At 58.0% G+C, this 11,523-nt stretch overlaps 2 protein-coding genes across 2 annotated transcripts in view; one reads left to right on the top strand and one right to left on the bottom strand.

Annotated features, from left to right (window-relative positions):
• LOC120507788 (myosin IC heavy chain-like) overlaps positions 1-1,695 on the top strand; it is a 3,294-nt gene extending 1,599 nt beyond the window's left edge. Inside the window, exons 3-4 of the mRNA XM_039720874.1 lie at positions 936-989; positions 1,339-1,695. Coding sequence (XP_039576808.1) covers positions 936-989; positions 1,339-1,415 — 131 coding nt within the window. The 3' untranslated portion in view covers positions 1,416-1,695. The remainder of the gene's footprint in view (positions 1-935; positions 990-1,338) is intronic.
• A 1,628-nt stretch (positions 1,696-3,323) lies between these two features.
• On the bottom strand, positions 3,324-11,308 carry LOC120507852 (apoptosis-inducing factor 3-like). The gene is made up of 20 exons (XM_039720984.1): positions 11,192-11,308; positions 10,384-10,560; positions 9,700-9,803; positions 9,507-9,616; positions 9,318-9,427; positions 8,882-8,926; positions 8,708-8,789; positions 8,470-8,582; positions 7,964-8,050; positions 7,685-7,776; positions 7,373-7,503; positions 6,724-6,839; positions 6,263-6,334; positions 5,857-5,920; positions 5,383-5,459; positions 5,186-5,303; positions 4,961-5,059; positions 4,512-4,587; positions 4,009-4,113; positions 3,324-3,885 (listed from the first exon to the last, which is right to left on the bottom strand). Exons 3-20 carry the CDS (start codon positions 9,759-9,761, stop codon positions 3,843-3,845), a joined length of 1,602 nt encoding a protein of 533 aa, XP_039576918.1. The 5' UTR covers positions 9,762-9,803; positions 10,384-10,560; positions 11,192-11,308; the 3' UTR covers positions 3,324-3,842.
• Positions 11,309-11,523: the final 215 nt, after the last annotated feature.

The raw sequence follows: 11,523 nt of genomic DNA, 5'->3' as shown, positions 1-11,523 counted from the left end.
CCGCCGCCGGAGGGTCCCGGCGGGGCGGGCGGGGCCGCCCCGGGGCCTCCCCGCCACGGGCGGTGGCCGCCCCGGGGGTGACCTTCACTCCGGGACCGGACTGGGCAGACTTTGACCCGCGGCCGCTCCCCGCCGCGGGCACGGAGCGGAGCATCCCGGGCGGCGGGGCGCCGGCAGGGCGGCGGGGCGGCCCGCGGGGAGCGGCGGAGCCGTGGAGCGGCGCGGGGGGAGCTGCCTCCCTTAGCGGGGGAGGGGGAGCCGGTTTTACCGAGAGGCGAGACGCTGGGGGAGGGGGGGTGACCCGGTTGTACCGGGAGAGGGGCACGGCCGGGGCACAGCGTTCTTCACTAGCGGGGTGAGCTCCCACCGGGGCCCTGCCCGGAGCCGCTGGGCTCTGTCGGTGCTGAGAAGGGCTGGGTGGGAGCCCCGTTACCGACAGGGCCCCCCCTCGTCGGTCCCCGGTGCCGGCGGGGCCCCCGGTGCCGGCGGGGCCGGTGGCTTCGGCGGCGGGTGCTGATTCACGGGCCGGCGGGGGTGGAGCAGGGCCGGGACCAGCTCGCTGGAATCCGGACCAGATGTACCCGGCACGCCAGGAATGCTCGGCATCCCCGCCGGGCCCCGCCGCCGCCGCTGCGCCCCGGCCCCGCACCGGGCTCCGGCCTCCCCCGCTGCCCCGGGCCCGCCGTGACGCCGCTGCGAGGATGCTGCGGTGGCCCCCGGGGGTTTCCCGTCCGTCCCCCGCCGTGCCCGCTTTCCCGGGAGGTTCCCACACCCGGTCACCGGCAGCCGAAGCGCTGCGCGCTGTGGAAAAAAGGGATTTTCCCGGGGTCCAGCACCAGCCCTGGGGTTGGCGTCCTCGCCCTCCGACAAAACGGCTCGGAAAGGGGCTGAGCTGGCCGAAATTCCCCCGCCTGACAAAGTGTCTCCCCCGTCAGGATTAGCTGGCTCCCGTCCAGGTGGGACCCTGCCAGCAGGGATGGATGCCCGAGGTGAGCCCTGGGAATTCTGTCCCCCCCCACCTGCAGTGCCCTCCCTGCTGCGGCCACCGGCCCGGCCCGAGCCGCTGCCTTTATCTCTTATTTTCCAGCAGGAACGGCCTTGGATTGCCCTGCCTGTTCCTCGTGGTGTGGGGTGGCTGGAGCTCAAGCAGCACCTGCCTTGGGAGCGGGGAGGGATGGGAGAGTTGAGGCTGGAGCTGCCTCTGGATTCCATTGGATTGGGGGGTGTCCCTGGAGGGAGGACAGAGCCGTGGGTCAGTGTTGTGAGGAGGGACAGGAGCTGCTGTGGGTGGCACAGCACGGTTCAATCCTGCCTCTGAAATGTCTGTTCCCTCCCCAGGTGCTGCCGTGCCCACCCTGCTCCTGGCTAACCAGCACCAGTTCTTCAGTGGCAAGCTTTATGTCCTTCTCCAGTAGCTAAAGCTGCCAGTTGAAGAACTGTTGAATGTAGCCACTCTCTTCTCGTCCCTGGGACCTTGGATGCCAGCCAGAGCCGTGCCCTGAGCCACCAGGATGAGCCACTCTGCAGAGTGCTGTGCATTGGAGGGCTGAGGATGAGTCTGACCGGGATGAAGAAAGTCTCCTGGAGGATTGCAGGCAGCTGTGCCAGAAGGGTTGCCAAACTGTCCCCCCCCTCAGTGGGGTGGCACTGAGCTGGGAGGAGACTGAGAGAAGCATTAAACGTTGTTTTGCTCAACTGCTCAGTTTTGGGACGTTTGTTGCCCGTGGGTTGCCTGGATCAGGTGGGAAGATGGTGGGGACACAGACCCTGGAGGGGGCACAGCACCAGAGCCGTGTCCCCAGCGATGCCACTCGGGGGCCTGCAGTGGAGGGGGCGATCCTTTGGGCTTGTCCTGAGCCACAGGCTGGGCTCAGGAGCTGGACTAACCCTGCAGCATGGCAGGAGCCCGGGGACAGGGCTGGCCCAGGCCGGGCTGGGCGCGGTGGGGCCGGGCCAGGCTGACTCAGGGCCGAGTCACTCTGGGCTCTGCACGGCTGCTCCCGAGCCTCTCCGGGGGTTTTGGGGCTGGCAGCACTCAGAGGGGCCCTGGTGAACTTTGCTGGGCTCTCCTGTGCTCCAGGCTCTGGCTCGTTGGTGAGCAGAAGCTCCAGACTGCCCTGGAAGGAAGTTGGAAGCTGCTCTCCAGGGCTGGAGGAGCCCCTGCCCTGCTCTGAGTGAGAGGGGAGCTCCCAATGAAGGCTCCAGGGAGCCTCTGCACACCAGGCTTTCCCACAGGACTGCCAGCACCACCAGCTCCCAGCTGCCCTGGTGAATGGGAAGCAGGGGAGTGTCCAGGCATTGCTGTCACAGCCTGCCAGGAGGAGCACAGCTCATCCCAGCTCCGAGGGCGGGCAGGGAGGAACAGCCCTGTGCTGAAATGTCTGCACAATCTCAACTCAATCTGCCTGCCCAGCCTCCAGCTGCCCAAGGCAGGGCTGCTCCCAAACTTTGGCACCCAGCAAAGCACAGAAAGTGGCCTGCTGTCCGTTAAGTGATGCAAGCAGAATAAATCTGTTTTCTGGGGGTCTTTCCTTCTTACATAAAACTGCTGTGCTTGGTGTGTTCTTGCTGATGGTTACAAGCAGCTGAGTTTCTTTGGGGTGGTTGTCACCCAGAGCGGGTGGGACTGCTGGACACCCTTGGATCAGTTCCTCCCACCACAGCTGCCCTGCTGCAAGCCCGTGCAGAGCAGCTGGCACCTGCTCAGTGCCCAGCACAGCCTGGAGTGCAGTGAGGGGCAGAAATTCGGGGTGGGGGGTGCCTGAGGGCAGGGAGGAGCAGCTCCTGGGCCGTGCTCCCCCTCTTCTGCAGCACAGGTTGGTGTGTGAGAGAGCTGTGTGCCTCACAAATCCTCACCTTCCCTGTCAGGAAGGAACAACCTGTGCTGCAAACCCAGCTCTTTCCTGGGTAAAAATGTGGCTCCTTCAGAGCAGCAGCACCAAACCTGTGAGGTCAGGAATTGTAAAACACTGTGTTTCAGGTCAAATGTGAGGTGCCAGAGGACAGGTTTGGGTGTTTAACACAAAAGCAGCACTGCAGTGTCCCAGCTGCTGAGCACAGGGCTCAGGCTCTGGCTGTCCTGCACTTCTTGTCAAAGCAGAGGGGTTTGGGCTCTCACTGAGTGTCCCTGTGGGAACTTGCCCAGCTCCTGGACTTACCCTTCCTCCTGCACAGCCCCATGTGACTGGTGAGTAAGTGCAAGGCTTCCTGTAGAAAGCACAGCCTGGCTGTGCAGAAATCCAGTAACTCTTTCCTCCAGCATCTGGCCACCTCCTCCAAGCATGCAGGGCCACAGCAGGCAGGGCTGGCTCTGGGGTTTCTCTGCCAGAGTCTGGCTGCTTGTGCAGCAGCTGATGTGACACTGCAGACAGCAGTGACACTGCCAGCAGGTGCTGCTGGCTCGGAGGCTGGTGGCACCCCCCTGTCCTTAGGGGCAGGGTATCCTGTGCAAGTCCCTGCACACAGCCCACCCCGCTCCCTGCTGGGAGAGCAGCTCGTCTCGGTCACAGCTCCCCTCGCTGGGAAAATGTGTTTTTGCAAAGGAGAAGGTCAGCGTGACCGGTGTGCTAAATGAGAGCTCCCTGCCGACAGGGAAGGAGCAGGAGGAGCTGCTGTGGCTCTGCTGCTGCATCTGTGCCTGTGTGGTGGCTGCTGAGCCTCAGCTCAGCCCCAGGCCATGGCATCCTCCTCTGCTGAGCTGTGCCCAGCACAAGTGGCTGTCTGCAAACATAGAATGCAGGTGCTGGGTTCAGCTTTGCTGATGGTTTTATTGCTCCAGGCTGGGAGGATGTGGAGCTGTTGGCACTTGGTTGTGAGCCCCTGGCAAGGGGCACACACCAAACTCAGCTTTGTGCCAGCGAGGGGATGTTGCCAATGTCACAGGCCCTGAAAGGAGAGGTGGGTTGGGGGTTTGCAGGGACTCCTTTTGGTTTTGTGTCTCTCAGTGGGCTCTGCTGACGTGGGGAACAGCCCAGAGCCACCCACCAGCTTGGCTAGGATGTCACTTACTCTGCTTCTTCTTTGGAGATTTGTTTCCCCAAGTACAAAACTTCTGCAATCAGAGACACCATGGGGTCACAGTTCAGGCTGGCAGCTGCAGTCACATGGCCATCCCTGGCATGGAAAGAGGAAGAGTGTGGATCTCCTCAGTGTACAGAGCTCAGCATCCCCGTGGCCAGGGAGCAGCTGTGCTCCAGAGGGCTCAGGGCAGGCTGGCTGCTGCTGCAGGGTGCACAGGCACTCGTGGCAGATTGCCTGGCACTGCTGGGAGCTGGCACTGAGCCTGGCAGCAGTGGGGCAGAGGCAGAGATGTGTCCCAGGCTCTCTGCCCAGCTGGTGTCATCGTTTGAGCTCATTCTCTTCTCCTTCCCTGGCCTGCTTTGGTTTTCTCTGGTTCAGCACCAGCAGCTGCCTTTGGTGCCCAGCCAGGGGATGTGGGGCCTCTGTGGGATCCCTGCTGTAAGAGAGAGGGCTGTGCCCTGATTCCAGGGCATGGCCAGGGATTCACTCACCTGATGTAAAAGATCAGGAATTTCTCTTGCTCCAGGCTGCCCTTCACAACAGTGTCTGTGTATCCCTTCCCACAGCCTGTGGGACAGAGCCTGCTCAGAGCCCTGGCACAGCAGCTTGCACCACCCCACCTCAGAGCCAGCGTGCTGGGGCAGAGGGGACAGTGCCTGGGGCTGGCACGGGGCTGGGGAGCAGACATCAAGGCCCTGGACTGAGAAGCAGAACTGACTTTGAGCCTCTCCTTGGTGTGGAGAGGGAAGTTCTTCCTCTGTGACCTCTAACCCACTGTAGATCAGCAAGGAACCAGAGCTCTGGGTGAGCTCCAGCCCCAGGGCTCAGACTCACCATGGCAGCCAGTCCAGAGCCTGAGCTGCTTCAGGTGAGCTCTGTTTACAGCCCCAGACCCTGCTGGGGGAGGGAATTCCTCTGCTGCCCTCCCTGCCCTCCCTACCTGCATAGCGGATGCTTTTCCCAAGCATTGTGGTCCAGAAGTAAGGGACAGTGTGCAGCTCCTCCCCTCTCCTCAGCATGTTCAGAGCAGCACAGTGACCTGGCAGGAGCCAACACACTGAATATTCCTCCTGCAGCTCCTTAAAAATTGCTCCCCCGTGTCTCCTGCTGTCCCTGCTGCCCCATTCCCCTCCCTGAGGGAGCTGGAAGGTGACAGGTCCCTCACCATGGGCCTCAGCCACTTGTTGGTGGTGGATGCTGGACCTGTCCCCATCCAGCAGAGCCACTGGGAAGGTGACCACGTCCCCCGCAGCGAAGACCTTGGGGATGTTGGTCTGCATGTGCTAACGAGCAACAGGCAATTAGTGCAGTGATGGGAGGGAAGGGATGGGGTGTGAGCTGGGCTGCTCAGCTGGCACTCACCAGATTGACCAGGATGGCACCTTTGTCATCCCTGGCAATGGAGGTGCCCTCCAGGAACGCCGAGTTGGGGCTGGAGCCTGTGGGGAGAGCAGCAGGGGTGAGCTCTGCAGGGACAGGGGGGAAATTTGGCCTCACAGCTCCTGCTCCTGCTGGAGCAGTGACCTGTGCTCGGGCTGGTGCTGAGCCAGGGCAGGGCAGCCAAGCTGGGGCCCAGGACACAGCAGGGACCCGTGAGGCTCAGCAGGAGCCAAAGGCACAGCGAGAGTGGCAGCAGCTCCTCTCCTCCTGCCCGTGTGTGCTCGTGGGCTGCTGACCTCTCCAGGTGCTGGGGCCAAGCAGAAGGGCTGGATGATAGCAGAGTGGGAAAGATAACAGCAGGGAATGGTGTCCTGGAAAGGAGCTGTGATGCCCTGGGCTTGCTGGATGTTTTCCCATTCCCAAATCTGCCTCCCTGTCCCAGCTGCGGTCTCTTACCTATTCCCACCACGACCACATCTGCAGGGAGCTTCTCTCCATTGGCAAGGACAGCTTCTGTGACCTAGGAAAGAAGGAAAGGTCATTAATAAAGAGTTAAAACCTCTGTCCTAATTCCCACAGCCTCCCTGCTGCTTTGCTCTTTGCTGTCTTTTTTTCTTCCCCAGGTTTGGATCACCTTGTCCAACTAATGTGTGCTGCTGGGAATGTAAAAGAAAATCACACTGCTGTCCCTGGGAGAGGAACATTTAGTGGTGCCCTTTGAGCCCAGAGCTGTGCTCAGTGAAAAGGAAGGGAGGGTCTAGACATGGGAGAGGAAAGCCTGATGCAGGCCCTGGGTTATAGCTCAACTTGGGCCTTTTTCCCCTAAAATTAACAGTTCAGGGATCACAGAGGCATGACTGACCTTTCCATCCTTTCCTTTCAGCTCACACAGTTCTGTTTTCATGTGGAACTTCACCCCTTTATTTTGCAGCATCTGAAAAGGACTGGTTTGAGTATTCATTAGGAAATTCCAGGCTATAAAAACAGCTGTACCCAGCCAAAAGCCAGGCAGGCAGCTCTGCTGCTGCTCCAGGGAGATTCCATCTGTGTCCCTGGCTGCTGCAGGGACACAAAGCCTGGCTCTTCTCTGCAGTGCTGGTCAGGACTGCTGTGTGAGGTGGCTTTGGGGTGAAGAATTGATGTGTGTGGGGGGAAGAAAGAGTGGGACCAGCCGTGTGTGCAGAGCTGGTGGGTGAGGACACAGGCTGGGCATGCAGAGTCATGACTCAGCACAGGGGCGAGGTTTCCTGGGCTGATGTGATCCTGGGGCTGCTTGGATATCATGTGTTCTCCTCCTGGAAATCAGCCCCAGGTTCTGCTCACCCTCATGGCAACACCTCCAACCTGAGGACCCAGGGCGTGCTGGAAAGGGAACTCCTCTCTTTCCACCACTGAGATGCTTCCAGCCTTGTCTGAGAGGAAGGCAGCCACCTCCATTCCTGCAAGGAAGAGGCATGCCCGAGGTAAGGCTGCTGCAAGCATCAACCTGCCCCCTTGGGAACCTTCTCCCCTTCCAGAGAGCAGAGCTGACGTGCTGCCAGTGCTGAACTGCTTTGCTATGCATTTCTGCGCTGAGGTATTTAGCTCCCCCCTATTCTTTGTTCTCCTGGATGTTAGGGGATGCAAAGAATAGCTCCTGGTTGTGTCCAAAAAACCCCCTTTCTGTGCCCTAGCCCCTTGCTTTCCCAGTGCTTCTGGGGAATGCAGCTCCTCTGGAGGACAGTGACCTTTTCAGAAGGCACATTTCCCTCTGTCCATGTGTAGCAATTGTTTATAGCTCTCCAAGTTTCTGGCTATCAGAGGAAAGAATGAGTGTGTGCTGTGTAACACACACCCCCAGCAGCTCCAGGGAGGATCCCAGCTGGGCAGGAAAGGAACATCCCTTCCCCGAGGGCCTGCAGTGAATGTGCACACACACAGAAGGGGTTTGGAGGCTCTCACTGGGGGTCTGACACCCACTCCAGCCTGGTACCTATGAATGAAGCTCCCACAACCACCAGGTTCTTCCCAGTTGCCAGCTCCAAGATCTTGCTGGACTCTTCAGGGGTTTGGAGTGTGCATATGTTCTGCAGCTCTGCACCTGGGACTTTGAGGACACCAGAGCTGGAAGAGAGAGACTCCAGATGCATTTCATGGTAGGAATCAAACAGAAAGATTGAGAAGGGAGCACAAACCCACAAACACCTCTGTGTCATTCCATTCTGCCCTTCCACCTCAGTTCCTACCACATCCCAGTGCTGTCCTGCCCAAAGCCCTGTGTGTGGCAGACACTCTGTGCACTCACTGGCTGCCTGTTGCAATCAGCAGCTGGTGGTACTTCTGAGAGGAGCCATCCATGAAATGAACCTCCTGCCTCTGGAAATCCACGGACACTGCCTGCAGGAGGAGGGGGCTCACATCAGACAGCATCCTCTGCTCCCCCTCTGTGCTGCCCTTGCTCTGGGCACTCAGGGGAGATGAGGGGAGCTGGGATCCTCTCCCCTCTTCCCACAGGTCCATCCCTGGATGCACAGGTTGGTGTCACAGCCTCCCCACTGAGGGCTGAGCTCAGCTGCTCTGGTACCTCTTTCTCTGTCCAGAACTCTATGCCCCGAGCCTCGAGGAATTCAGGTTTCCTCAGGTAGACGTCCTCAGCTTTCAAGTTCATTTCCTGGAAACACAACAAAAAATGTGAAATGAAGCATTTCTCAGAGGCAGCAATTCTCCTGAAGTGTTCCTTGTGGAGTCAGTTTGGAAAAAAGGTGAATTTTACACGAGTGAATCACAGCTCCCCACACTGCCCCGTCCCCATCACCTTGTGCCCTCCTCAGAAAAACCACCAAATTTTAGTGGGAAGAAAGGAGATAAAACAACAAAGGGAGATAAAAACATCAGCTTATGTTGACTTTGATCAGGTATTTTCTGGGAGGAAAATGAATTTTTCCTGGAAATAACACCCCTATTGCTTTTGGATGCCTCAGCACTCCAGCTTTGCTCCCTCCACTGCTCCTGGCCCTGAGTGTGGCCCATGCCACACGTGGCGCCCATGCCACACGTGGTGCCAGGCACAGCCCTGCCCTTGTCACAGACCTTGCTCAGCTTGGATTTGTCATAGGGGACATGCTTCTCGTTGGTGGCCATGATGATCCTGCCTGTGAACCCCTCCTGGCGAAGCGTCTCTGCACACACCAGGGCAGCCACACCTGCAAGAGAGCTCATCTCACCTCACTGGGGAGGAGGAGGAGGAGGAGCAGGTCAGTCCTCCCTGGAGAGGAGAGTGGCAGCTCTCAGTGTGTGGAGGGAGCAGGGCTCAGATCCCTTCACTGACCTCCCCCCAGCAGCAGCATGGTGTTCTTGTTGAGGAGGCACCTCCTGCTCGTGTCCTTCACCCTCAGGCTGCTTTCCAGGTCCTAAAAAAAAAAGAAAAAAAAAAGCAAAATTCTCAAGTCACACTCAGCCCAAGGCACTGCCTGTGCTCAGTGACAGCAGGTAAGGTCAGTACCTTCTTTTTTGCTGTAATGAACACCTTTCCATCTTCCACTGTTACCTGAAGGAGGGAAAGGAGAGGGTTTTTAAGTGCTGCATCGTGAGTTTGTGGTAGGAGCTCTCCTGGGAGATCCTGGTCCGGTGTGCCATCTGCCTCTGATCTTGGATGTCACATGATGCTGAGGAGCTCATGAGCTTTTCTCCTCATCCTAAGAGCACTGAGGAAGAGCTGTAAATCCTCTTTTTCTTTCCAAAAGCACTTGTGCTGGCTCTGAGGACTGCTAGGATCTGTGGCATCACCTTTGACTGAAAGGAGCTTTAGGGCAGGGAGTCACATAATCCCAAAATCATCCCTTGTGGTGAAGCTCTGAGTGACAGAGCTGTGGTCAGGGCAGGGGGCTTGGGAGAGAGGATGAATGTGAGACCACCCAGCTGGGAGGCCAAGGAGTCACCTTAAAGCAGGAGAGACAGTCCAGAGCAGGGTACTCCTCAATGTCCCCAGTCCTGATGTTAAAGCAGGCCCCGTGCCAGGGGCAGCGCAGCCTCTCCCCTCTCAACACCCCTGCAAGAGACCCCCGAGCTGGGCAGTGAGCACCTCCCTCCCCGAGGTGGTTCTGTCCCCCTGCCCAGGCTGGGGTTACCTTTGCTCAGCGGGGCTCCGTAGTGGGGACATTTGCTGCCCAGAGCTCGGAATTCCCTCCTGTTCCTCACCAGCAGCACTGGGTACCCGGCCACCATCACCTCCAGGAGCCTGGGGGAGAGATGCAGAGGTGGGCACAGAGGTGGGCACCTAAATCCCCACCTCAACCCCCCCCAACCCCCCCAGGCACTCACTGTCCATCCCCAACGTCGTCCTCCCTGCACACCTCCTCAGTGATGGTGTCACCGCTGTCCATGCTGCTGGGAGCACTGGCAGGCACCCAAAGGGCCCCAAACTTCTGATGAAGCACCAAAATCACCTTCAAACACCCCTTTTTAAACTTTCTGTCCAACCCAACACCCGTTCCTCTGCCCTTTTCCCCTCTGAATTAACCCACTTCTCATTTCCAGCCCCGTGTCTCATTAAGCTCAGCTGCAGCGCAGGGGGAGTGAGCAGAGTGATAATGGCTCTTGTAAACAAACACAATTATTTATGGGGAGCTGCTGCTGCCATAGCCCATGTCTCCCTCAGACTGGGTCTAAAGAGATGCTTCAGCCTCTCCAAAGCCTCTCCAACATTTTTGCAGAGATGTTACTCATGGTAATTGCCATGAAAGCACTAATCTCTGCCCAAAATACCTCCTGGGCTAGAAAACAGCCAACCCCCTTGGTCCTTAGTGCTCTCTGTGCCTCAGCAGTCATTGAGAGGCTGATTAGGAATCTCCCTCTCTACTTTGGAGGGGGGAAAAGCAAGAAATGGAGCAGAGGAAGGTGATTTAAGGCAGGTTTTGGTGCAGGGTGGTGACTTTCTCCTGCACACTCCCCTGCACTGCTCCCCCAGTCCCAGATTATTTGGGAGAAGCACGGCTGGGTACTCACCTGGTCCTGCCAGCGGGGTCCAGGCACTGTCCCCCGGGTCAGAGAGCCACCACTGCTGCTGCCTGTGACTTTCTCCCGTGAGGTGACACCCTGGTGTCTCAGCACAGCTGCCAGCCCACGGCTGGTGAGGCTCTCCCCAAGTTGCACAACGCTCCCATCCCTCAGGAGCTGCAGCTCCTGGAAGCAGAGCCAGCCAGGCAGTGTTATCTGATTTCTGCAACTGGCCTGGGCCTAATTAAGGGTATTTTGCTGGGGTTTAGAGTTGCAAAAGAATTGAGGGCACATAGGAATTATGGCACAGGTGTGGTGTAAAGATGGGGTGTGTCATGGGCAGTGTGACCAGAAACTCAAGGGGTTCAGTGCTATCCCATGGTCCCTTCCCACTGCCCCTTTTCCTGGTGGACAGCACTCCAGCTCAACAACACAAGGTATTTTTGCAGCACTTTGGAACGATATTGCTACTTGTGATATATTTTCACAACACTTAAAATTCTTTAACTCGATTTTTTTGTAGGATTTTTCTCTGTTAATTTTCAGGAATGTGAAGTTTCCAGCAGTTCTGCATGTGCCTTAATTCCAGCTCTGCTCCTGATGTCCAGGCACAGGATCCCTTCATCCCCTGGCCCGTGAAGGATGGTTTGGAGCAGGGTGCTGCTTGCTGGGCTATTTTTAGAACAAAGTGGGAGTTGCAAAAAACTGGGAGTAACACCTACACTGTTTGTGTCTCCTCTTCTTCTTATCTCTATTTCACAGTCAATATGCTTCACAACTTAAAATATGCCTCAAAAATTAAGGGGGGAAGAGTTACCAGCAGCGTTCTTCCATCATCTCCCTTAGAGAACAGGAGATCCACAGGGATCAGCTCCCTGCCAGCAGCACCTTCCCAAATCCTGCAGCAGGGGGGATGAATTCCCCTGGTGGGTATCACCTGGAGAAGAAGGCAGGTGCAGGATGCTGGATCAGTGCAGGATGGATGATTTGGGAAGCAGTTCAGTTCATGGGACCCTCCAAGCCATGAGCAGGGTCCCAGCAATCCCAGCCCACGGGCTCTGCACACCCACGACGGCCACAGGAATGAGGGATTTTCTCACAGCACCAATGAGCAGCTTCTGGGCTCTGCCCTCCTGGCCAGGAGCCTGA

Source organism: Passer montanus, unplaced genomic scaffold (genome assembly GCF_014805655.1).
Source record: "Passer montanus isolate IOZ18808 unplaced genomic scaffold, ASM1480565v1 scaffold44, whole genome shotgun sequence".
NCBI classification, from domain to species: domain Eukaryota; kingdom Metazoa; phylum Chordata; class Aves; order Passeriformes; family Passeridae; genus Passer; species Passer montanus.
This window is presented reverse-complemented; position numbering and strand designations above follow the sequence as displayed.

What these genes read in the sequence shown, in the direction of transcription:
- LOC120507852 (XM_039720984.1), bottom strand. Translation starts at nt 9,761, where the DNA reads ATGGACAGCGGTGACACCATCACTGAGGAGGTGTGCAGGGAGGACGAC. An exon ending in CATGCTGCTGCTGGGGGGAG is followed by an intron (nt 8,583 to 8,707) that starts GTCAGTGAAGGG and finishes GCTCTCTTGCAG; the next exon opens with GTGTGGCTGCCCTGGTGTGT. An exon ending in TGTGGTCGTGGTGGGAATAG is followed by an intron (nt 5,460 to 5,856) that starts GTAAGAGACCGC and finishes CTCTCCCCACAG; the next exon opens with GCTCCAGCCCCAACTCGGCG.